Source organism: Delphinapterus leucas, chromosome 1 (assembly GCF_059928025.1).
Source record: "Delphinapterus leucas isolate spDelLeu-1000000601 "Yukka" chromosome 1, BTC_Dleu_Yukka2, whole genome shotgun sequence".
NCBI classification, from domain to species: Eukaryota; Metazoa; Chordata; class Mammalia; order Artiodactyla; family Monodontidae; genus Delphinapterus; species Delphinapterus leucas.
In genome coordinates, this window is record NC_143129.1 from 9,815,628 (window position 1) to 9,842,996 (window position 27,369).

Here is a 27,369-nt window from a genome sequence, read left to right on the forward strand (position 1 = left end):
ATGATTCGTACCACTCAAATTAAAGAAAACTGTATTATTTGGTTTAATTTTTAGGTATAAAAGGAAATATAAAATAGAACAGAATAAACAGTAAGACCAGAACAAGTGGTCCCAAATAAATAGGATAGGAAGAACTCTAGTTACCTAAAACAAGTATTTCTGAGGAGGAATTTTCACTAATCAAGGAGATCTAAATTAAGCCAAATCTCACTTTGATTTGATATTTTTGTTTTCAATTGTTTGAGCACCTAGCATTTTGTTTGATCCATATTTTGATCATGTTTTTATACAGAGGGAAATGCCAATTGATAGGCTTATTTTCTGTTCATCTTTTTCATGAAGAAAAAAGAAATATGGGAGGAAATTGTTCCTGGGAAGAGAGAGGATTGGAGGGTGGGGTGGGAGGGAGATAGTTGACCTTGAGATGAGTTCAGTCCTTCCACTTAGGAGCCCCTGACCTTGGGGCTGCTTCTCAGGTTTTCTGAGCCACAGTTTCCGGACACTAGTCTTGCTTATTTTATAGGTGCCCCAGTCTCTTTACTGATTAAATCGATGTGATATGTGGCAACAATACCCATTTCCAGGACAACCGGGAGAATCAAATGGGTGAATGTAAGGAAATATGCATTGGAATTGTGAAGTCTCAGAGCCAGTTTTGTTGGTATTTTGCTGGTGAACAGAAAAAGAAATGCTTGTCCATTAATGCCTCAACAACACAAAATACTTAAAGAACAACTCAAATCTGGGTTATTAACAGATAAAATTTTTAAAGTATGATTATCCTCAAAATGTTAAATTTTATAAATGAAAAGTCACATCTGGAATTCGCTTTGATTTTAAAAGGGACTAACACAGTTAAAGTAACCCATTAGTATGATAAAAACTGATCCCCTCCATTTATGACAAAGTTCAGATTCCCCCCCCCAGGCTTCCGGCGCTACCCACCCCCACTCTGCCCACTTCCCCTGTACTTTACCTTCCCAGTTGTTCTGCAGTTTAGGTTGTAAGCTCCTGTCCAGCATGGTTTTATTTCTACAGAAGATCCTGTTAATATACCGTTAAATCTACACAAGTGTAGGCCTGTAGTTACTTTTTTTTTTAACCCAGAGCCCAGGCTGAGAAGAGATCTTTCTCTGCTTATGGGTAGATTTTTCTATCCCTCCTTCTAACTGGGACTGTGATCCTTTGAGGGTCAGGGGAAGACAAGATGGAATCATTCTAACTCCCTACTTTGAGTTACACTCAAAGCCCTTTTCTCCTGTGTAAGTGGACACCTCTTCCAATATTCCACTTTGCATCTTTTTGTCAAGAAGGATCCTGCAATGTTCTGTTGGTATTTCTGGTCCCAAGAAAGACTCCTCTATTAATTAAATGAAGAGAAGGAAAACTTCTGTCATAAAATTTAAAATTATGAGTGAGATCTTAAAGGAAATATGATTACAATTTTCTGCCAAGGATATGTTCACTGTAAGTTACAGGTATTTCGAAAGTACCTGACAATATTATTGTGTTAGTAGCATCTAACAATGGGTGATTCCTCTGTTCCGACTGAACATCTAGGTTATTCAAAACTTGTCATTACTACAAAATACAGTTGTCATATGATCCAGCAATCCCACTCCTGGGCACATACCCAGACAAAACTATAATTCAAAAGATACATCCACCCCTATGTTTATAGCAGCACTATTTACAATAGCCAAGACATGGAAGCTACATAAATGTCTATAGACAGAGGAATGGATAAAGAAGATGTGGTACATGTATACAACGGAATATTACTCAGCCATAAAAAAGAATGAAGTAATGCCATTCGCAGCAATGTAGATGGACTTGGAGATGATCGTACTAAGTGAAGTCAGTCAGAAAGAAAAAGACAAATACCATATGATTTCACCTATACGTGGAATCTAAAATATGACACAAATGAACTTCTCTATGAAGCAGAATCACAGACATAGAGGACAGACTTGTGGTTGCCAAAGAATGGGGGGATGGGTTTGGAGTTGGGATTAGCAGATGCAAACTATTACATAAGGGGTGGATAAACGGCAAAGTCCTACTGTATAGCACAGGGAACTATATTCAATATCTTGTGATAAACCATAATGGAAAAGAATATGAAAAAGAATATATATATATGTATAACTGAATCACTTTGCTGTACAGCAGTAACTAACACAACATTGTAAATCAACTATACTTCAATAAAAATTTTAAAAAGAAGTTATCATTATTGCTATCAGAGTTTACATACAGAATTCTGATAAGTGTTTGAGCACTTTGTAGACCAAAATTCAATCAGGGCATTGATGAGTTCTGAGTGCTTGAATTTGTACAATTAGTCCCAGTGTAAGTCACTGTTGGGCATCACTTCGTGTTAGTGGCAGGAAGTGGTGTTGAACACCTTTTGTATTTCACATAACACATATTTTCTGTACTAAGTGTCTGAAAGTAAAATGTTCTCCAAGTTGATTTAAAACACACACACACATTAATATTATATTATTTAGGCAAACTGATTTGAATGAAAAAAAAAAAATGAAACACTCAGGAAAGGAGTCTTAGAATCAGGCCAGGAAGGTGTGTATTGTGGACCAGAGATGCCTTTGCTGGTTAGAATCTAGCTAAGTACCTTGTTCAAATGATGACAAAGTCATACCTGTCCCTTCAAGCTTTTAGTATTTTTCTATGTTAGTATAAAAAAATCATCTTTCTTACCTAATTCCTCTCCTGTAATCTCCCTCCAGAATCACCCTTTCTCTGTAATTCAAGATCTGATTCTCCTGAACTGGCCTCATTTGGTGCAATGCATTCAGGAGATAGTCAATAAACACTGTTGGTATAAAATTAAAGCAAGTTTCTTACAATGACCTCCACCTAACCATTCACTGAAATCACTGATGATCTCCATTCTCTCAGTTAGTAAAAAAGTACTAACTGATGCCTAAGCAGAGGTGTAGTTTATGAAAGCAATAGTACATGACACTCCACTCTGCTGATTATAAAGCCTTGGCCATATCTCAAAAGATTAACTTTTCATTTCAAATAAAACGTTTAGGTACGTGTGAATGATATTTTATGATCCTCTACTGTGATGAATGTTCCAATCTGTCCAATCCCTAGTGGATTGAATCAAATCAAATATGATGGATTTTATTGGACTGTCTTAGGACAGCCCCCGATGCAAGCACAAAGCAATTAACATAAAACGCATGTTTAGATGATTTTAATTTAAACTCAAAAGCTTCAGTAATATTTCCCTTAATGCTGATTTAGTCACTGCACTAAGATCGAACTCTAGCAAACAGCACTGCTACAGAACAACACCAAGCCCCAAAGAATCCTTTTCTTTCCTATCACCTGAGGCCTAGGGAGAGAACAGAATAGATGTCTATCATAAACCCAGGAAATCCCCTTTCCTCCCAAAATGTTAATAAATTTGTCCTGAGGTTATAATTGCATCACTAGAAACAAATAAAGACCTAAAACTAGAACCCCCAGGACAAAGAACAAAGAAAGATCTTGTAACTTGAAAGAAAAATTCAGTAAAGAAGTCAGTATTCCTAGGAGGGATAGGTTCGCTGATCTCCCTAAAGACGTCTTACTCACTCTTTGTAAGTAGATGCAACACCCATTTCATAGAAAAGAGCTAAAGTTGGCAGAAATAAGTCCTCAACTTCCTTGACTTAACTTGTTTTTCTGGATTCCACCCTTGGGCTCTCCTTGGAGTCCAGCTACCCTACTCACTCAGGCCATTTTGGAACCAACAGCTGTGCTTAGAACTCACTGTTGACACAACAATTTGAGCTATGTGGTGATTTCTCTAAGGATAAATAGATCCATCACTTCCCAGAGTCACAGAAGCCGCCTGGCTGGAGCCGCCGCCATGACCAGCCAGTCTCAAGGGATCCACCAGCTCCTCCAGGCAGAGAAAAGGGCCAAGGACAAGCTCGAGGAGGCTAAGAAGAGTAAGTCTCCATTCTGTCTGATTTGTGAGAGTTTTGTCACAAAAAGGGACGAGGGGGGATGCAGTAGGATGAGCACGGATCTCAGGGGCAGGCAGACTCTGGTTAAATCCTGGTTCCATGGGGCTTCCCTGCTGGCGCAGTGGTTGAGAATCTACCTGCTAATGCAGGGGACATGGGTTCAAGCCCTGGTCTGGGAGGATCCCACATGCCACGGAACTACTAGGCCCGTGAGCCACAACTACTGAGCCTGCGCGTCTGGAGCCTGTGCTCCGCAACAAGAGAGGCCGCGATAGTGAGAGGCCCGCGCACCGCGATGAAGAGTGGCCCCCGCTTGCCACAACTAGAAAAAGCCCGCCCACAGAAACGAAGACCCAACACAGCAAAAATAAATTAATTAATTAATAAAACTCCTACCCCCAACATCTTCTTTAAAAAAAAAAAAAAAATCCTGGTTCCACCACACTCCCTGGTAGACCTTGGCCAGTTCATAGAAACTACCCAGTTGTCTGTCCCCCATCACTGTAGTGGAGATAGATTTTGCCAGCTCAGATCTTTTGGACAGGCTACCTGCTAAGTGAAATGATAATGGACATTGAAGTTATGGAAACACAGGCTTAAGCTTTGCCTCTGCAATTTCCTTCACATTGCCCAGCCTCAGTGTCTCAATATTGTGACATGGTTCAGAGATAGACCACTGGGAATTCCCCGGCTGTCCAGTGGTTAGGACTTGGTGCTTTCACTGCCAGGGCTGGGTTCAATCCCTGGTTGGGGAACTAAGATCCCACAAGCCGTGCAGTGTGGCCAAGAAAAAAAAAAAGAGAGAGAGATAGACAACTTCCAGATTGAATCTACTTACTAAGGAGTGAACATAAGCAAGTGACTTAAGCTCTGTAAGCATTGGTTTCTGTTTCTATAAAATTGTGATCATAACAGTTAATGGCTCATTCTCCTCCCTCTCTGGATAGCTTTTAATTTCTAATTTTAAAAATATTTCCATTTTATTCTCATTTTCTAATACTCTTGCTATTTGGCCCTGCATCTACTGACTTAACAGGTAAGATGTTCTCAATAAACCTCAACCCCCTTCCTGTTCTCCTTGATACTTACAACAACCATATGAATTAGGTATTACTATTATTTCCATTTCACGTATCTAGAAACTGAGTCCATAATTTGCCATAATATTTTTTTAAAAATAGAAAATATCATCCAAGCACCATGTTCAAAGTTTATCTTATTTACCCCTCACACAAATCTATTTTGCAAAAAGGGGAAAGTGATGCTTAGAGAAATTCTGCCCCTTTCCCAAGGTCGCACAGAGGGTAAATGGTAGAGACTGGATTTGGATGGAGTCTGGTTACCCAGCCATGATCTTAGCAACTGCATGGTACAAAACGTACATGATTTTTATAGTGAATAAACTAAGATCGCAGATCTGCAACCCAAATTCATGTTCCCTGGGCCAAGACCTCTGTTCTTCCCACTGTCCCATTTCATATCACATGATGACTTAATCTATAGGAAGGTATGTCATTTACCTTCTCCCTAATCACATGCTCTGTCTCTGCAATTAGATTCAAAGCCCTGCGAGATAGGGATCATGTCTTAAAATCGTTGCTTATGTAAGTAGTTGGATGCATGGAGTGATAGGGATCGGGTGATACTGGCAGAAGCTAGTTTCAGTGTATCGCATGAAATGCAGGCACAGGACATTACAATGTGAGAGAGGAAGTCGGGCTGAGGCACTGCTCTGTCCCCTGGGGTTTTCTACCGCAGGCAAAATCATTTTCCTTTCTTAAGATAAATTGATTTCCTGAACACTCAGCAAGGTGGGCACCAACAACAAAAAAGAAAAAGACCCCATGTGGAGGAGCTAGAAGAGAACAGGATGGTGAAAGATAATGAAAAAGAAAACTTTACCTCTTTCTCCATTTCTTTTTCTACAAGAAACCATGCCAAGGTTGGCAAAATGGTATGAATGCAGCGTACTTGTACAGGAAACAAAGCAGTCCAGTACCTGCCAGCTGAAACAGTGTAGAAAACTCCCTTATTTTTTATTCAGATTTCTTTACCACATTTAAAATATCCAGAACAGAAAACCAACTTATTTTAAGATGTGATCATTATGTTACCTTTATTTTCCATTATGGAAGAAGTGAAACAATGATAAAGCACATACAGGATCGATGTTATCAGTAAACAGCAAGGCCCTACTATACAGCACAGAGAACTATATTCAGTATCCTATAATAAACCATAATGGAAAAGAATATTTAAAAAAAGAATGTGTGTGTGTGTGTGTGTGTGTGTGTGTGTGTATATATATATATCTGAATCACTTTGCTTATACAGCAGAAATTAACACAGCATTGTAAATCAACTATACTTCAATAAAAAAATAAGTAAACAACAAATGAGAAACCCAAAAAAGAAAAAAAATAGAATCACTATTATTATAGGATCCAAATGGTTTTTACCAACTACTTCTCCTTTTTCAACATCGTTAGAGAAGTACTGTAAATCATACAAGCTGTTTGAAATTGGGAACCAGTCAGAACAGTCTAAGCTCAGATTTCATAATAAAGATAAAAGCCAAACTTCTTTTCCTTTCCTCAAGTACGTATGCTGTCCTTGGGCAATCTTTCATCAGAAGTCAGTACTAGAAAATCCATACTGTATTATTCGTATACAAAATGTTCATTTTGTTTGCTGGTCACTGAAAGTACTTGTGTACTTTTCTTTTTCTTCGTCTTTGTTCTTAAATATTCAAGCAAATATCAATCAGTAATAGTAAATACCCAGACCTTAAAAACATTTTGGAAAATATGTTTCCAAATGTTATTTCAACCAATAACCTCTGCACTCAATTTTACAGAGAATGTCTCTCCTCTGCCTCAAACAGCTTTGAGAAGCATTTTCACTGGATAGAAGCTGTTTTCTTGCCCAGCTGTAACTGGGCATCATACTCACTTCTTAAGCATGCTAAGGTAAAATAAAATAATACCTTTGCTACCTGGTATTTTGTAGCTTCTCTCATATTTCACTATGTTTTATTTCATTCATTTATTTAATTCAGTAAGTACTTATCGGGCACCCACCATTTCCAAGCCACTCTAATACATATGCTTGATGAGTAGACCTAGACCTTTCCTTAAAGAATTCCCCAATGACGTAAATATGTAAATGACATGAGAGGTACAGATAGCCATCATTTTTATAAACCCATATGTTTCACTTTGTCTTTTTCCATAAAGAGGTTTATTTGAAAATCTGACATAACGAAGGCAGAATAGAGATTCAGAATGAGAACCAACAGATCACAATAGTGAACACCATTGTAGAAGGTCTAGAATCACCATCTCTTTCTTAAATCCATTTATTGGAAAGTCCCTCAGAAACTTACACATAGAGTCTCTGCTAGAAAGAGACTTGGGAATATTCATTTTAAAAGGGAGAAAGAGAGGGAGGGAGAGAGAGAGAAAATACAGCAATTTACATGTTAATCCTTTTAGAAAAATATAAGATTAATAAGGTGGACATGTTTAATATTATGTTGCAAAAATATTGATTTATTCCATTAAGGAGGCTGCCTCAGATCCCGGTGAAGCTGTTACATAATCCAGTAGATGGTATAAATAAATGTTAAAAAAATAAAGGTTTTGCCTAAAGGGGTACAGATTAGGGGTTGGAGGCCCCGTTGTATAAGGATCACAGGTCCCCACTTACCAGCTGCTGAGACAGATGAGTTTGTTTTTCGTTTTGTTTTGAAGGAGCGGGAGTGCGGAGTTGGGGGTGAGTAAACAGACTTAAAAAGTGAGGCAACAAAATAGAAAAACCATTGGCTTTTCTTATGTTTCTTTTGCAAGTTATTGAGCATTTCTGAGTTTCAATTTTTTCTTTTCTAAAATATATAAATATCTTTTATATTTTTTAAAATATAAAAATATATAAGAATAAAATATATATAATATTTATATTATATATTGTGTGTTATAATATAAATATTATATTTTATATAAATATTTAATACGTATATGGCCAAATATTTTTAAGGATCAGAAAGTGATGCCTAAGGCAGTAGGGTACAAACTAAATAGTTATTGTTGTTTTTAACTTATACTATATATATTGTATATTACTATAAGTAATAACAATAGAAGAATGAAATAGAAGAATAGAATACACAGTCTAATTTCATTCTTTTTTACAACTGCTGCAGCTTCTGGGTCAATTTTTCTTATAATGGGGGAGACTGGGTCTGCTTCTAGATGTTTGCCTCTATTCACTGATTATGGATTCCATTGTATTTTTTAGTTAAGATCCTTACCTAAATTTTTATTTGAAGAACTCAGATATTTGCCTCTATTCACCGATTACGCATTCCTTTGTATTTATTAGTTAAGACCTTCACCTAAATTTTTATTTGAGACACTGTTTGGTTGAATTCAGATGGAATCACAGTAGGTTGACACTATTTTAAATAATCTTACTTGAAGTTAATACCTTTTGCCTAAAAGTTGTTCATCAATCAAAGCATCAAAGTGAGTGTGCTGGCCGAAGACAAATTAAATACATTTTTGCAACAGAACTGGGACCTATCCTGGAGCCCAGGTTTGGGGAATTGAACTGCATCTTTGATCAGAATTAGAATAGAAATTCAAGATACCATTATCAACAGGAGGAATAAGGACTTGTGTTTCTTTGGAATATGATTTTTTACTTTAAGTTATGACCTTTTGTGAGAGCAGTATTTATTTCACTTATCTTGGAAAGGGACACACCCGCAGGGGTTGCAACCAGACAGTGTGGGCTGAGCCTCCAACTGGCTGGGTGGCACTGGGCAGGTCGTCTCTTAGGATCCTGATGCTTTGACTTCCTTAGCCTCAAATTGGAGGAACAGTATCTACCTCGTGGAGTTGATGTCATAATCAACTTGAGCGAATGCTTATAAAGGACTTAAAACACCCGTTGGTACCCAGAAGGGGCTGCACAAGAATTAGCTATGAGTATTCTTCCGCTACTTAATAACGAGGATTCTGAGTTCAGCTGAGTTCCCCTGACCTCCTCAGCGTCTTTGATGAAGTCCCCATTGAATTATACTTTAGTGCAAAATAAATAATTGAAATATTTCTACTTCTTACTTAGATAACACATCAGTGAATACAATAATGCAGATCTGTCTGGCTCTCTAGGAGGCCTACCAACAATAGTTTTGTAAATCAACATTTGTAATTGTCTGTTTCCCAGTATACAGATATTCCAAGTTTATTTAAACAAGCACCTTGATTTCATCAATTTTCACTACGCAAGTGTGTGTTCTGATTCATGAAGATACGACTTCTACTGAACTAATAAAATAAAAATTGTTCCAGTAAAAATTCATGGCCCTGTTTTGTATGTTTTGTAGGCTTGTAAATTCTTCCTTTTTCTTTATAGCCCACAGACTAATGGGCTATTTGTAGGTATATTGGACTTTCATTTCTTTGAGTGGGTCATGTTAAAATAATAACCACATGACATTTTCATCTCTTAATAACATTTGGTTATATTCAATCCAGGATCTACACAAAACTACTTATGATATATATACATATATATATATATATATATATATTTTTTTTTTTTTAACAAGGAAAGAACAAGTAAAAGAAAAAGCAAAGTAATTACAAGGAGGTAGAGTAATGAAAGGAGAGATGAGGATAGGCACCAAAAGAGAGGAGCTTCTTTGTTTCCTTGGCGACTTCACTTTTTCCGATGTTTGTAGTAGGTGAACCAAATAAAAGCATTCTTCAAACCAGGTTGGTTATATCGTAATATTAACAACCCCCCAAAGCCAAGAAAGCTTTTTTCTTTTTTTTTTTCTATGTGGTAGAGCAGAATAAAAATGTTATTAGCAACAGATAGAAATCTCCAAGCATTCCTCAAGTGCACTTTGTGTTTATACCAAATCAAGGTGACCTCTGCTCCGTTTATGCTTTTTTTTTTTTCACTTGTATACCTACTCTTTGTACCACACTCAAGTATCTGACTTGGTTTCCAAAGCTCAACTAACATTGTTTCTCTGATTCTCTAAGCCACTATATTATCTTCCTAGGGCTACTGTAACCAATCACCACACACAGGGTGGCTTACAACATCAGAAATGTATTAACCTCCAGCTCTGGCGGCCAGAAGTCCAGACACAAGGTGCTGGCGGGGTTGCTTCCTCCGGGAGACCCTCAGGGAGAATCTGTCCCATGCCTCTCTCCTAACCTCTGCTGATTGCCGGCAATCCTTGGCTTTCCTTGGCTTGGAGCTGCATCCTTCTAATCTCTGCCTCTGTAATCACAAGGTCTTCTTCCCTGTGTGTCTACTCTGTGCCCCTATGCTTCTGTCTCCAGATCTGCCTCTCCTTAGAAGGGCACCAGTCATCAGATGTAGGGCCCATCTCAATCCAGCATGACCTCATTTTTTTTTGTTTGCTTGTTTTGTTTTGTTTTTTTGCAGTACACGGGCCTCTCACTGTTGTGGCCTCTCCCGTTGTGGAGCACAGGCTCCGGACGTGCAGGCTCAGCGGCCATGGCTCACGGGCCCAGCCGCTCCGCGGCATGTGGGATCTTCCCGGACAGGGGCACGAACCCATGTCCCCTGCATCAGCAGGTGGACTCTCAACCACTGCGTCACCAGGGAAGCCCTAGCATGACCTCATTTTAACTTGATTACATCTGTGAAGACCTTCTTTCCAAGTAAGGTCACATTCACATGTACCAGATGTAAACATATTTTGAAGGACACAATCCAACATCCTTTAATTGTCAGACTCACTTGGCTGTCCTGAGTCCTTACCTTCTTAGTCTGTTTTCTTTAGTGAAAACGTCTCAAAGAAGTTGCCTGTATTGCCCGTGTCCCCATTTTTTTAAACTCCATTTTCTCCTGAACCCATTCTAATCAGACGTTTGTTCCTCCAACTCCACCAAAGCCCCCCTTGTCAAGACCAGCAAAGTTGCTAAATCCAATTAATTGACTATCTCAGTCCCAACTGAATTCCTCTTTCATCTCTGAAACTCTTCCCTCACTGAACTATGCAGCCGTGCTCTCATGCTTGGCTTTCTCTCATCTTCCCAGTCTCTACGGTTGGGGGCCCAGGTGGGACTTGCTCTCTTCTGTATCCACAGATACTTCCTAAGTGATTACATCTAATTCCATGACTTTAAATCCTGGCTCCAGGTTGATGATTCCCAAACTTAATATTTCCAGCCCGAATTGCTTCCCTGATCTCCAAATTTATATAAACATCAGCCTTCTCCCCACACCGCTAGATGTTTAATGGCCATCTCAATTAAACTGCTCTCTTGACTCTGCCCCAAAATAAAATGATGGAGCCAGCATTGACTCATCTATCTCTGTTTCTCCATCAACTCTGTCTTCAAAGTATATAGAACTTCTTGTCAATTCCACTGCTGCTTTACTATTTCTAATCATCATTAACACTTGTCTGACCTATTGCAATAGATTTCAGATCGATCTTCCTGCTTCTCCCTAGCCCTTACAATCTATTTTCACCACACTAGCCAAAGAAATCCTTTCTTGTATTTTTTTTTTTTTCTTTTCTGGTCACTATGCGCAGCATGTGAGATCTTAGTTCCCTGACTGGAGATCGAACCTGTGCCCCCTGCATTGGAAGCTTAGAGTCTTAACCACTGGACCACCAGGGAAGTCCCAAGAAATCCTTTTAAAGCAGAAGTAGTATAATGCCACATTGTGGCTAAAAACCCTTCATGGCTTTAGCACCTCAGGGATCCCAGTCTTTATCAGCCCCAAGAGGTCTCCGTGACCTGGTCCCACTGCTGCCTCTCTGATATCATTTCCTAACATTCAACCATTCTGCTCTCTTTGACCTGTGACCCAGCCAGGCGGATGCTTTTACTGTTCCTTGAACCGGTCAAATACTCTTCCACCTCAGGGTCTTTGCCTCTGCTGTTCCCTCTGCCTGGAATGCTCTTCCCTTTCAGGCATTTGCATGGCTAGTTGTTTCATTCCTTGAAATCTCTGCTCATATACCCCATCCTCTGAAAGGCTTGCCCTATCTGTGTCAGCACCCACTGCTGTTTCTCTGTCCCTTAAGTGCCTTGATTCCCCTGCACAGTGTTCATCATCCCTGCCGTATCATATCCTTACTACCTGTTTCCTATCTCTGCTTCCCCCTCTTACATTCAGAGCTCCACGAGAGCAGAAATTTTGTCTGTTGTGGTTTTCACTGCTGTATCAACAGACCTAGAAGAGTGGGGGACATAGTAGATAGACAGGAGTATTGGTTGGTTAGATGTCTCTTATTTCCACTCCATGGAATGTGTGTTGGCCACCTCCTCCTTGCACAGTTCTGTCCTCTCTCTTGGTTTCCCCTACTTCTCTGATGACTACTCTCAGATCCTCCTGAGGTTCCTCTTCCTTTCCTCATCCCCCAATGTTGGTAATCCCTAGGTTGAGACCTTAGCCCTCTTTTCTTCTCATTCCACACCCCCCCACCCCATCCCCTGGCGTTGATTTCAGTGCAAACCCGCTGCTAGGACTAGTACACACACAAACTCAGATGACTAACAAGCAAATCTCTGTCTCCATTTTAGACCTTTCTCCTGAATTCCAAAGATGTCTGTCCAGCCGCCCTCTGGATATACCCACGTAGGTGTCCTCAGGGAAGCCTACAGAGGCTTCTTTTTTGGTGGCATCCTAGGGACCTTTCCTCCAGCTCATGCTTTACTCGCTGCCTTCCTTCTTAGCAAAAGGGTCCCAGGAATTGGAATCTGTTTTCCTAACAATGATTAGAAATTGTTGCATATTCTTACAATCACTTCATATACAATTTTAAAAATCCTTCCAATGACTCTTTGCAGTAGATTCTTAAATCTGTTTTATAGATGAGAATACTCAGGTTCAGAAACTCTAAATAACTGGCTTAAGGTTACAAAGCTTCTAACATCTTATTGTATCAGTGCCTACTGTATCATTCTGATTTCCTTCGGAAATGATCAATGTCATCTTGTCTTCCCACCAGAACACGTTCCAGAACCAGTTTAGCCATACAACCAACAGAGTGTCTCAAGGACCCATCAGCATCTTGGGACAGTCCCTTGGCCTCTTCTCGCCAAGAAACCAGGCAGGATGCAGCTGTGAGCCTTGCCCTCTGTCCCCACATAGAGTTCAAGTGTAACCTGCCCAATTTCTTAGTCCTTTCCCCACAAATCACCTAAAAATCAATCCAAACATCTTTCTCTCCTACTTTTCCTCCCACAAAACATCCTATGGAATAGATCCCAATAATGGCTTGTTGAATGTAGAACATTTCTGTGTAACCAACCAAATGTCTAAAAATGAGTGACTTCAGAGATGGAGAACAGACTTGTGGTTGCCAAGGGGGAGGAGGGTTGGGGGAAGGATGGATTTGGAGTTTGGGATTAGCAGATGTAAACTATCATATAGAGGATGGATAAACCACAAGGTCCTACTGTAGAGCACAGGGAAGTATATTCAATATCCTGTGATAAACCATAATGAAAAAATATGAAAAGAGGAATGTATCTATACGTATAACTGAATCATTTTGCTCTACAGCCGAAATTAACACAACATTGTAAATCAGCTATACTTCAATAAAATAAATTTAATAAAATAAGGGAATTCCCTGGTCGCCCGATTTTCCCAAAAATATCTCAGAAAAGATGGTCTTGTATTTTTTCTAATCTCAAAAGTAGACAATTCATTCCCATTTCTGTCCTGGCTAAGTCTATTCAGCTTAACGTTTCCTCCTCAGAAGTCTTCCCTGACCTCCCCTAGAAGCCTTTTCTGAGCCCCTTACTCTACATGTGTGGGTCTGTTTGTATTTTTCACTTCCTCTGTTACCAGAAAATGCAACATGACTCTTGGGATGAAGGGGAAGCACAGGCTCTAGAATTTTCATAGTAGAAGTTTCCATAAATGTTGTCATCTTTAACTGTCACAAAACAAATAGAACCAAGATTTCTGTTTCATTGCTTTCACAGTTGATTTTGTGTATTCTTCACAATTTTATGCATTTTATAATTTTCCTCTTGGACGTTGAAGCAGCATGTACATGTTTTCAAAATACACCATATTGGGACTTCTCTGGCTGTCCAATGGTTAAGACTCTGTGCTCCCAATGCAAGGGGTGAGGGTTGGATCCCTGATTGGTTAGGGAACTAAGACCCTGCATGCCTCGCATCGCAGCCAAAAAAACAAAAATACACCATATGTACCTCAGCTAGAGGCAAGGACCATATCATATATTTTTCTGGCTCTAGTCCTGTGTATAATAAGTAGTATTAAGTGTAGTAATGAGTGTAATAAGTGTTCAATAAATATTGAATGAATAATGGATGAATAAATGAAAACCATCCTTTCCTGCACCACCCTGAAGCACCTGATTTAGCAGTATTTAAAATCGTGACGTGTGAGATTGCCACATTCTCTAAAACAAAAGTTAGAGCATTCAGCCTAATAAGGCTGTGTGACCTTGGAGGAAATTTGGGACAAAAATTTGACTGTTGTATTTAAAATCTGTCATAGGGTCGCCCTTGTGTTTGATAGAGAAAGTATTGAGAAATAAGAAAATGAACCCCTTTTGGTTCACAGCAGCCATGTTTTTAATGCTTAAGAAGAAAGATGTGTAATTTTTTTATGCTGTTTTTTTTTAATTTTTATTTTATATTGGAGGATAGTTGATTAACAGTGATGTGTTAGTTACAGGTGTACAGCAGAGTGATTGAGTTAGGCATATACATATATCCATTCTTTTTCAAATTCTTTTCCCATTTAGGTTATTACAGAGTATTGAGCAGAGTGCCCTGTGCTATACAGTAGGTCCTTGTTGGTTATCTATTTAAAATATAGCAGTGTGTACATGCCAATCTCAAACTCCCAATCTATCCCTCGACACCCCGACACGTTGCCCCTGGTAACCATAAGTTCATTCTCTAAGACTGTGTTTCTGTTTTGTAAATAAGTTCATTTGCATCATTTTTTTTTAGATTCCGCATATAAGCAATATCAAATGGTATCTGTCTTTCCGAAAGAGGTGTAATTTAAAAATTTGGAAATCTCCCGCAGAGACAGAGAAGCCAGCTAGAGGTTAATACAAGTGGATTTGATGCATGCATTTTGCTTCACCTCCAGCGAGACAGTCAGCGTGAGGCTCTAGTTTCTTGCCCTGGATGAAATCAGGTGGAAGATATGCAAGCTCTCACAGGCGGCAGCTGCCCAGTCCTTCCAGAAAATTGCTGTGCCAGCAGCGACTTCCCTGTGGCTCTCCTCTTTAACTGAATGAGAACCAGCGGGTGACTGGTGCCATGAGGAGGGGATCAGACACACTCTGAGCTTGTCACTGCACGATGGAGCTAATATGCAGTCTCTTAAGTGGAGTACTGGATTCTTCCCGGTGGCAGGGCACATGGAGATTTTCTTCTTTCTATTATTATTTTTATGTGCTAGAGTGGTGACTTTGAAACCAGTATATTTAACATAATTTGCAATTAAGGTGGAAAGTCAAGATGTTTTATGTGGTTGATTGGATAAAATCGTATCCTACAACCCATCATTATGTATCCTAGAACCCATTATAGAACCCATTATAACTAAGAAAATGTTAATACACCTTAAACATATTTTTGTCCTAATGTGAATGATAAGCCGTGATAAGAAAGTAGGCTGGGGATCCAGCAACAGCTTTCCTTGCCAACATATCTAATTGTTCTGCGGATAGCATGTGTTTGGTTGCCACAAAATGGTTAGAACTATAGAGAATAAAGAAATCTGTATATGCAAAATGGTAAGGAGCATTAATTAAGTAGGAAAAAGGTAAGCATTGCTGTGAATGTTCCATTAAGCCTCAAGCATCAGAAGACCATTAATTTATATGAGACCTTGGATTTTACAGAGAGTGTAGACAGATTCTGTTCTGAATGAGGTCAGCTCAGTCCCATTCAAGGGTAATACATATTCAAAGAGACACGTCTCAATTTATAACTCAGTGACTCTCTTTATCCCATCTATATACAGTGACTAGCAAAGCAACTCATACACAGCAGGGAGAGAAATTTAGACACCATCTACACTTAAATACAACAAAGGTACAGAAAGACGAAACCATGTAAAAGCCTGTATCTAGATTGACACATAGATAAAAGTTTAAGATTTTTTTAATGCTACTTAAAGAGAACACATTTATTTATTTATTCATTATTTTTTTTGAAGTATAGTTGATTTACAATGTTGTGTTAGTTTCAGGTGTACAGCAAAGTGATTCTGTTATTTATATATATATCTGTGTATATACATATATATCTGTGTGTGTATATATATATATATATATATCTGTGTATATATATATATATATATATATATATATATATATATATATTCTTTTTCAGATTATTTTCCCTTACAGGTTATTACAAAATATTCAGTATAGTTTCCCATGCTATATAGTCCTTGCTGGTTATCTATTTTATCTAACTTACGTTTATATATAGTACTGTGTATATGTTAACCTCAAACTCCTAATTTATCCCTCTTCCCCCCTTTCCCCTTTGGTAACCATAAGTTTGTTTCCTATGTCTGAAAATACACTTATTTAGTTCAAAGTCTACACCATATAACAAACCCTTGACAACAATTAAAAACAAAAGTTTGAGACCTTATCAGACAGAAGAAACTATGTTAAATGGGCAAAAGAATAAAGGCATTTAACTAAAATAAAGAGACGATAGATTCTGAGACAAATTAATTTTAATACAGTTGAGAATTTCTTTAAAGTTTTAATGATCACAAAGCATTAGTATCTGAAGGTGGTGGGTGGTGAGTGCCTAGCAGCGATGACTATTACTCTATAACCCCCCAAACTTACTCTGGTTGTCAAAAAAAGTCATGTGCTCACCTAATGATCTCCACAGCTTTGTGTTTGTCTGAAACTTTCATCTGCATTGCTGTCTGCTGGCTTAAGGCTTACATCTTTGCTCTTAATAAAAGAAAAGAGAGCTACTTAACTAAATCTCATAACCATTAAAAACGGTTGGTTTTACAATCACTTTCAAGTCCCCCTCAGAGAAAGCTACTACAAAAAGTATCTACTTTGATGTGCTCTGGGGCTTAATCAGACTTTCTAGAGTCAACAAATGGCAAGGAAAAAACCCAATAAAATGCTTTAAAAAATTGTTAGTTGGTTTGATAGAGTCTGAGCTGCATGCTTGTGCATTTGGAGATCTGCCAGTATTCAATAGAATCCAGTTGGTATGGACTGAAGGATTCCTGGCAGCAAATCAGGACAGAAAGTCTGACCAAATAATGTCTTTTTGACTCAGTGACAGCTAAAATCTGTTCTCTGGCTGGTACTGCTGTGAGTAAATGGGCAGATATTTTATTGAAACATGGAGGTGTGAAAGAATGTTGTCATTTCCATGTTCTAAAGAATCCAATTGAAAAAACCAGGAATTTTTCAATATCTATCATGTTTTAATGCAGGATGTCATTCTAGAAAAAAAAAAAAGCGTCAAAAAATAATGTAAGAGAGCTTCCCTGGTGGCGCAGTGGTTGAGAGTCCGCCTGCCGATGCAGGGGACATGGGTTCGTGCCCCGGTCCGGGAAAATCCCACATGCCGCGGAGCAGCTGGGGCCGTGAGCCATGGCCGCTGGGCCTGCGCGTCCGGAGCCTGTGCTCCGCAACGGGAGAGGCCACAACAGTGAGAGACCCGCATACCGCAAAAAAAAAAAAAAAAATAATAATAATAATGTAAGACCTCACCCATATTTTTAAAAATCAAGTTGTAAATTCCAGGTGGGTTGAAAAGAAAATAGTGCTCCTTCTATACCACTGTTAATTTTCAGGAAAAGCCAAGCGTTTGCGTCAAGCCAAGGAGGAAGCAATGGCAGAAACTGACCAGTACAGAATGCAGAGAGATCAGGAATTTCGACAGAAACACGCTAAGGTAAGTAAGAAAGTCAGCACTGATTTTTTGCAGCATAGACTCTAAGGTATGAATATTCACTAATAATGATATTAATCCTCATAAGGTGTCATGCACACTACCAGGAGAGAAAAATACCCTGGATGGAGCGAATATAGTTCAACCAAGGCTGAACATCAAGCAAAATCTTAAACGTTGCAGAATTACTGATTTTACATGTTCACTTCCAAGGCTTTTTGATTTGGCATAGAGAGTGTCAATCTATAGTTATTGTCTAACACACTGTAGATTAAAAATCGTATTCTCAAATATACAAGTGGATGGAATTGGTTAAAGTATTATTCCTACGACAGATTCTTTTTTATAATTAATTAATGTATTTATTCATTTATTTTTGGCTGCGTTGGGTCTTCGTTGCTGCACGTGGGCTTTCTCTAGTTGAGGCAAGCAGGAGCTACTCTTCACTGCGGTGCACAGGCTTCACATTGCGGTGGCTCCTCTTGTTGAAGAGCACGGGCTCTAGGTGTGCGGGCTTCAGTAGCTGTGGCCTGCCAATGCAGGGGGCACTGGTTGGAGCCCTGCTCTGGGAAGATCCCACATGCTGCGGAGCAACTAAGCCCGTGCTCCACAACTACTGAGCCTGTGCTCTAGAGCCCCCGAACCACAACTACAACAGATTATTGACTAACACATTTTAGAAAGAAAGAAACATCAGAGAACATTTTGGTTGCTGTTGTCTGTTAACGTTTACTAATAGAATCAATAAAATGTGTTGTACAATGTTCTACAATGAACTTGTTAGGCCAAATTTCCTTTGGTGGATTCAAGATTTAGGAATGACCCAAGTACATGTTGTTATCTATTGCTGAAAAGTCTTCTGGTATTTCCTTATGATTTCCTTTTCAACAGGCTGGCTTCATTCAACAAATCTTTTAGGAAAATATAAAGAAATGCTTTTTCCTACACTAACACTTAAAAAAATATCTACAGTTTACAGTAAAAAAGATATATAAGCAGCGAGAGAGAGGCATGGACATATATACACTACCAAACGTAAGGTAGATAGCTAGTGGGAAGCAGCCGCAGAGCACAGGGAGATCAGCTCGGTGCTTTGTGATTGCCTGGAGGGGTGGGATAGGGAGGGTGGGAGGGAGGGAGACGCAAGAGGGAAGAGATATGGGAACATATGTATATGTATAACTGATTCACTTTGTTATAAAGCAGAAACTAACACACCATTGTAAAGCAATTATACTCCAATAAAGATGTGTATATATATATATATATATATATATATGCACATGAATTTTTCAGAGCTGATTGCAATATGGCTTAAATTCCATGTGCCATAACTAAAGTTTATATATTTTCTTTTTGCCTCAGCAAAAATACAAATAAAGCTCTGTGCAGAAGCCTGACATTGCAAGATGAACTACAAGCAGTTTGTAAATCTTTCTGTTAACAGCTTTGATTTTAGTGGCAGTAGGTGTGGAGCTCAGGTGGGATCAGGTAAATTGGATTACACGGTAGGAAAAACTTTTCCAATGGGCTGTTTCTTAAAATAAAAAGCCATTTCTAGAACAAAGCGGACCACTCAGCGAAAATAAATTCTCATCGATATTTGGAAAAAGGAATCATAAAGTCCCAAGTCCACACATGCATATATGCCCTCTATGATTGGCCCTTGGCTATCTCTCTAAACTGTCAGCTCTGAAAATGTCATGCACTTACCTTTTACTCTGAACCACAGATATTTTTTAAATGTTAGGGTAGGAAACAGCATTGCTTTATATTTTCATGAAGGATTTATGGAATGAAGCCAGCTAATTGAAAAGGAAATCATCAGGAAATACCAGAAGACTTTTCAGCAATAGACAACAATATCTACTTTGGTCATTTGTAACATTTTCTACTACTTTTGTCCCTACTTGTTCTGTTCTCGCCATATGTCTCCCTGTTTTACCCCAGAAGAACTAAACAGGCTGCTGCCGCAGGGCCTTTGCCTATGCTCTATCCATTCCGAGGATCTTCTTCTTTTACACACTTTCATCTCTCCTTGATCTCTGTTTAGTTGTTAGCTCTTCTTCCTGATCACCTTATCTGAAATTGTGTCTCTCATAAAAAAAGAAAGTAAGTACCCATTGTACTCATAGCATTTATCACTACTGGATATATTATATATATACATATTTTGCTTATTGTTTATCTTTCCTTCTGGACTATAAGCACCAAAATGCAGGTTCTTTGTTTTGTTCTCTGTTGCTTTCCTTGATATTGGTATGGAGTCTGCTCCACAGTAAGTATCCAATCAGTATCCAGTAAGAATGAAGAGCTAAACATCTCTTCCATGCCTTTACCTTTCCTACTGAGTTCTGTCATAACCATGCCATATTAGGACCTGAAAAAATAATCATTCTTCACACCAATCAGCTCTTTTGATCCTATGTTGGATATTTCTAATATATGCATTTTTAAGTAATTACAAAACTGACCATCATTTTAGAAAGTGGCTGGGTTTAATCTCTTGAAATATTATTTCTCCAGAAGAATCTCCTAAAATGTAAAACTGGTTCAGGATATTTGTTCTCTGCGTCAGAGAATAATTAAAATTCCTCATTGCTCTCATAATTAGAGCTCTAAGCCAATCTTACAGCTAGTTGATCAAAAGCTTACATAAAAAGTTCAGCATGTTTAAGCCTCCGCTACCTCAAGCATATTGTCAACCATGAGCACAGATCTTCTTTCCTGGCGTGACCTCCATATGTCAGACACAGAGCTATTCCAGTTAAAGCTCATCATCGTTAACCCAGGGCATGTGGGAGGTCTGGGAGGAGACCCAAGAAACCAGTTTTCTGCCTGCTGTGGGGGTTGCTCCTTGATGCTACTTTTTTGGTTGCTTTTTAGCTCTTGTTAATGTCTGGGTTTTTCCAACTCCCCTGACTTGTCAATAGAAGCAAGTATCCCAATGTGGGCTGTATATCAACGAATATTTTTATAACAAAGATTTACTGATCCCTTGCTTATTTACTTATTCCTTGTTTCACTTTATCCCTTGCTAGAATTTCATACCACTCAGCAATGAAAAAGACCAAACTAAAAATATATGCAACAGCTTGGGTGACTCTAAAAAAGATGCTATGCTGAGTGAGAGAAGGCCGTCATTTATACTGTTTGATTTCGTTTATATTGGATACGAAATATATACTGTGTGATTCCATTTATACGATATTCTCAAAAAGACAAAACTATAGTGATGGAGTTACTGCAACCATCCTGTAGAACTTTGGAAAAGTCCTACAAAATAACATCTTCTACCGAAGAAGATAAAAAGAAATCTGGACTACTACAGTGGAAAAATTAAATCCACCGTTAATGCAAGTAAAAGTTAGATGCACCATTCATGTAAACCAAAGACCTGAAAATGGTTGCCCTGGGCATATTGAAGATTTTTGTCTTTAATCTTTCTTCCTAAATTCATATCATGAAAACATTTTTGTTTCCTTGAAGCAACCACAAATTGAGAACGCAAAACTGTGTGTGGGACCTGAACCTCTGATTGCCCTTAAACTGGAACATGTAAACAACTTAAAAAGAAACTTATTGAATGCTGAAAGATTTCACCAACACCATCAGTCATTAAGCTGTAAAGCTATACACATCAGTCTCAACACTGAAGGTTTGAAAATACACATAGAGAAGTCTTTAAATTGTGCCCTTCAACCAAATGTGCCATTAGTTGTCACTTAATTATCAACTTCTAATTTATACAGTGTCCCAAATATTCAAGCAGCAGGCTTTGGCCAAGAAGAACAGTAGAACAGGTAATAAGTTCTCTGTAACACCTGGTGATCTGCTCATTCTATTCTGTTCAACAAATATGTATTGAGCATCTACTATGTGCCTGGCAATGTTTGAGGCAGTTATAACTCATCAGTGGACGAGATGACACTTATCCCTCCCTTTGTGGAGCTTACACTCATTCATTTAAACTCCTACATGGCTTAAAGTAGCACTGTCTTCAGATACAAATGCAATTCTTCCCAAGGAAGACCATTTAAAGTGGTGTATGGTGAGTCACGTTATCGTACCATCTAGGAAACAGTGCAGAAACTCAAATTATTGCAGGTCAAATAAACTCAGAAATAATGTCATATAATTATGCAGCATGAGACATAGGAGTATGGGTTGTTGACAAGGGTATTCCAATGTTTCTGAAAGTTTAAGATGGATTATACAAATTTTAAAGTACAAGCAACACAGTGAGAAATCATAATAATCATTACTAACATTTACTGATTATTTGCTCAGTGCTAAGCTTCTGTGCTAAACACCGTCTTCATAATAAATATCTTCAGAAAATTATCATGTTGCCTTAACAAAGCACCTTAAGAATATAACGAATACTAGTGGCTGTCATCTGCCGCCCTAGACCTGCACTGTCAAAAATGATGGTAATTCTCATGTAGCTACCAAGCACTTGAAATGTAGCTAGTCCAAATTAAGACGTTCTATAAAGGTAAAATACATACCAGATTACAAAGACTTAGTATGACAAACAATAATGCAATAATATTACACTGTATATTAAAAGAGTAGTATGATTATATTGGGTTAAATAAAAATATTATTCAAGTTAATTTTACCAATTTTTAAAATACAACTCTAGAAAAGTTAAAATTACTTACATGGCTCACTTTGGGGCTATTACATTTCTGTTGGACAGCACCACTTTGCATTCATGAATCTGGCTGAATTTTTAAAACGATCGCATCAAATGGGTGATGTTATCCCCATTTAAAAAATAAAGAGCCTAAGGTTGAGAGAGTAGCATTGACATATATACACTACCATGTGTAAAATAAATAGGTAGTGGGAAGCTCTTGTATAGCACAGGGAGCTCAGCTCGGGGCTCTGTGATGACCTAGATGGCTGGGATGGGGGTGGTGGGAGGGAGGTTTAAGAGGGAGGGGATATATGTATACCTATAGCTGATTCATTTTGTGGTACAGCGGAAACTAACACATCATTGTTAAGCAAATACACTCCAATAAAAATAAAGAGCCTAAGGTTGAGGTGAACTTTTCCAAAGTCCTTCAGGACAGTTGCAATAACTTAGCCTAATAATAACTATTTTTAACACTACTCCAAAGAAAAGTAGACAATAGTTTCATAACTGTGTGTCTTTTAAATTTTTCACCACTTAAGACATTGAATTTAGAAACAATAATTTTTTTTTGAGTTTGGTAGACTCTATCAAACTCAAAAAAAATCCAATATTGGATTTAGAGGAAAAATTTTATTCTGGTAGAACTATTTTGGTAAGTAGTTCTCTTCTATTTTTCAGTATCTTCATAGCAAGGGAAATTTCGTCCACATGTCTGTGCTTCTTGTATACTCACTTATCAAAATGTTATTTTATTAAAGTCATTTGATGTCTTAGAAGCTATATCACCCCAAAATGACTTTCTTTGAACTAGGAGGCCCCAATTGCCTAGACTATAAACAGAAAAGAACTTGAACCTGATCACCTCAATTGCATTTGATTTCAAGTTTGGGACCCAGAAAGATCATGTGGATTCTAGAATTTAGAATAGACTTCTTTACCTTGAAGTAAAAAATCAATCATTAGTGAGGTCTCTTGGACTAAATTAAATGCATACTTTCCATAAACACTCATGGAAGAGAAAAACCAGCTGTGTTGCCTTCACAATGTCCTGTTCAAGAAAGGCTGAGTTTACAAAGGAGATAAAATTAGGAGTTGTCTGTTTGCTTTAGCAAAGGATAACCTTACAAAGGGTTTCTCTGCAGAATCCCTTTAAACTGGTAACTCCCCTGGTAAAATTATATTTCAGTCATATCATTACTTGACAGAGAGGCTAAGAGATAGAGGAGGTACTGGGAAATACTGGGAATCACTGCCCATGAAAGACCAATCAGAAAGATAAGTTAAACAGAAGTCTAAAATTACAATGGAACTAGATGGACGAGTACAGATCTTCCTCAGCTTATGGTGGGTTTACCTCCTGATAAACCCATGGTAGGTTGAAACTATCAAAGTTGAAAATGCATTGAATACACCTAATCTACCCATATCATAGCTTAGCCCAGCCTGCCTTAAACGTGATTGGAACACTGTCATTAGCCTACAGTTAGGCAAAGTCATCTAACACAGCTGATCTTGTAATAAAGTGTTGAATATCTCATGTAATTGATTGAATACAGTACCAAAAGTGAAAAACCAAATGGTTGTTTGGGTACAGAATGGGTGTGAGTATAAGGGTTGTTGACCCTTGAGATCACTGGGCCCACTGGGAGCTGTGGCCTCCATTGCTCAGCAACACAAGAGAGTATTGTATAGAATATCACTAGCCCGGGAAAAGATCAAAATTCAAAGTACAGTTTCTACTGAATTTGTATCACTTTCACACCATCAAAAAATTGTAACTCGAGCCATAAAAATTAGGGACCAAATGTCTGTATATCCCAATTTATACCAAAATTTTCAAGATTATATCTAATACCTAAAAAAAGGTACACCTGTGCTTGTGAAAGTATCTTATTGAGCATACTGTGGCTGTATCTTTCTTAAAAAAAAAAAAAGGGCTTCCCTGGTGGCGCAGTGGTTGAGAGCCCCCCTGCTGATGCAGGGGACACAGGTTCGTGCCCCAGTCCGGGAAGATCCCACATGCCGCGGAGCGGCTGGGCCCATGAGCCGTGGCTGCTGAGCCTGCGCGTCCAGAGCCTGTGCTCCACAATGGGAGAGGCCACAACAGTGAGAGGCCTGCGTACAGCAAAAAAAAAGATTTAATGAGTTCAGATAATGTATTTTAAAAATTGACAAACCAGGTATTTGCTCTTTAAAGACCAGCAAAATGGGTTTAATGATGCCTTTCAACTTTATTTTCCAGACTTTTAATACAGAAAGTAAGCAAAAGGTAAAATACAGGAATTCAATGGAAACTATTATAAATATCAATACATGAAAAAATTTCTGAGCATGGTATAATGACTGTGAACTTGCATTCAATTTGTACTGTGTGAAGGTCAATTTAGAAGTAGAAGTCACCTGTTGTGGCCAGCTTCCTTTTTTTTTAATAGTTGATTTACACAGCATAGTGATTCAGGTTTGACTTTTTTTTTTGCAGATAATATTCTTTTAGAAAAGTGTATCCATCCCACTCATAATACTGGTGATCTTACCCATTCTCTGAAAAAGTTCTGGAAAAATAATGCATAATGTAAATGACAAACAAGCCAAAATGAATTTAACTTACAAAACAATTAAATTTTTTTAATAGATCTTTATTGGAGTATAATTGCTTCACAATACGGTGTTAGTTTCTGTTGTACACCAAAGTGAATCAGCCATATGCATACATATGTCCCCATATCCCCTCCCTCTTGAGCCTCCCTCCCACCCTCCCTATCCCCCCCCTCTAGGTGGTCACAAAGCACCAAGCTGATCTCCCTGTGCTATGCTTCTCCTTCCCACCAGCCAACTATTTTACATTCCGTAGTGTATATATGTCGATACTACTCTTACAAAACAACTAAATTTTAATATGATGTATAATGCAGTGAATTGTCTGTTTTATTTTGGCAGATAATGGGCTCTCAGAGTAATATCTCGGAAGAAATAGAAGCGCAAACGCTAGAGAAGATAAAAGAACTGAATGGAAGCTACAACAAGTCCATGGAAAGTGTGATCAACCAGCTTTTGAGCATCGTCTGTGACGTGAAACCAGAAATCCACGCAAACTACAGAATTGCCAACTAAATGTGCACCCCATTGTTCAATAAACAGTGTCTGCATGCCCCCTGGTTGCTTATGGTTTCATGTTTATATTAAGAGATTTGAACTGTACATCTTAAATTTACTAGACATCTACAGATTATAATGTGACATAATTCATACATGAATACTGAATTTAAAAGCAAACCAACAAAAAAGTTGTTACAGCTTTCCTGGTAATAGCTATGACCTTGTCTTTTAACTCGGAGTAAGTCAGGAATGTAGGGCAACATATTTTTTGAACTTGAAGAAGAAAATGGACTTGACCATTTTTTAGTGGGTGTAGGTTTTTTTTTTTAACTTCCTCTCCTTTTTATCGGTATAGAAAATGTGTTCTTAGTTGCAGTTGTTAAAAGATCATTTTTAAGGGAGATATAATCATGACTCTGATCCAGATATAAAATGAATATATGTTAAGGATTTTATTTAATTTAATAATCAATGAGGAAACCAGTAAGATGTTATCACTAGTTCAAAGAAGAATAAGAACTTCATAGATAGAAAGAGAGATGATAGATAGACAGATAGATACATAGGTACTTAAAGAGTAATGGGTTATATAACCATCCTCTCTGCCTAACCTCAACAAAACAAATATTCTTCTCTTTCTAGCAGAAATGTTAAAAAAAATTAAATGACAATTAAATGAGTTGCTAGCATACATGTTTAGGCTAAAAAAACCAAAACCAAACAAACAAACAAAAAACAAAATAACAACAACAAAACCTCCCAGGAGACATAGTAGGTTAGTATGTATTATAACCTGAATGTTTGTATTGCCCCAAAATCCATAGGCTGAAATCTAATTCCCAATGTCATGGTATTTGGAGGTAGGGCCTTTGGGAGATAATTAAGTCATGAGGGTGGCACCTTTGTGAATGGGATTCATTAGTGCCCTATTGAAGGAGGCCAGAGGGCGCTCACCCTCTTTCTGCCAGGTTAGGATCCAATAAGCCCTCTGCCCGTGCTTGGAAGAGGGTCTGCATCAAAACCTGACCACGTTGGCACCTTCATCTCAGACTTCTAGCCTCTAGGACTATGAAAAATAAGTTTCTGTTATTTATAAGCCACCCAGTCTGTGGTACTTTGTTACAGGAGCCCCCCCACCAACTCGAATGGACTAAAACAGTGTGCCATTAGCCCAATTGCCTAGAGAGTCACAGCTAATTTCTTGTTAAGTACCAGGTATTTCAAGTGCAATGTATAAATTATCTTGATCCCATTGTGGTGAGTAGTATTAGCATCCCCATTTTACAAAATGCGAAACAGAGATTAGGAAACTTGCCTAGAGTTGCTTGAGAAACTCTGACAATTTGGGGCTTCAATCTGGAAATATGACTCCAATGTCCCCAGGCTTCAGTACTGACCCTGCTCCCTCTCTGAAAAGTTTCTACATTTATATCATTAAGAATCCTGGGTACTCTGATCTTCCAATAATATATACAGACAAATTTTAATTCCACTGCAAACAAAATTTAATTAGGAAATTTTCATTGTTACCAAATTATTTGTATACTCAATTCCAAATACAAACTGTAATGATTCTAACTGATCATTGTTTTAGATTACTAGCATCACTGTTTCCTTTTAACAGACAAAGTTAAAATTTTACCATCGTTTTAGATCTCAGAAATATTCAATCATACATTCACAT

The 27,369-nt window shown here is 38.2% G+C and overlaps 1 protein-coding gene across 1 annotated transcript; it reads left to right on the forward strand.

The window, feature by feature from the left end:
• Positions 1–389: 389 nt before the first annotated feature.
• Positions 390–25,850, forward strand: ATP6V1G3 (ATPase H+ transporting V1 subunit G3). The gene is made up of 3 exons (XM_022562025.2): positions 390–3,971; positions 17,844–17,944; positions 25,527–25,850. The coding sequence occupies exons 1-3, from the start codon at positions 3,890–3,892 to the stop codon at positions 25,698–25,700; spliced, it is 357 nt and encodes a 118-aa protein (XP_022417733.2). The 5' UTR covers positions 390–3,889; the 3' UTR covers positions 25,701–25,850.
• Positions 25,851–27,369: the final 1,519 nt, after the last annotated feature.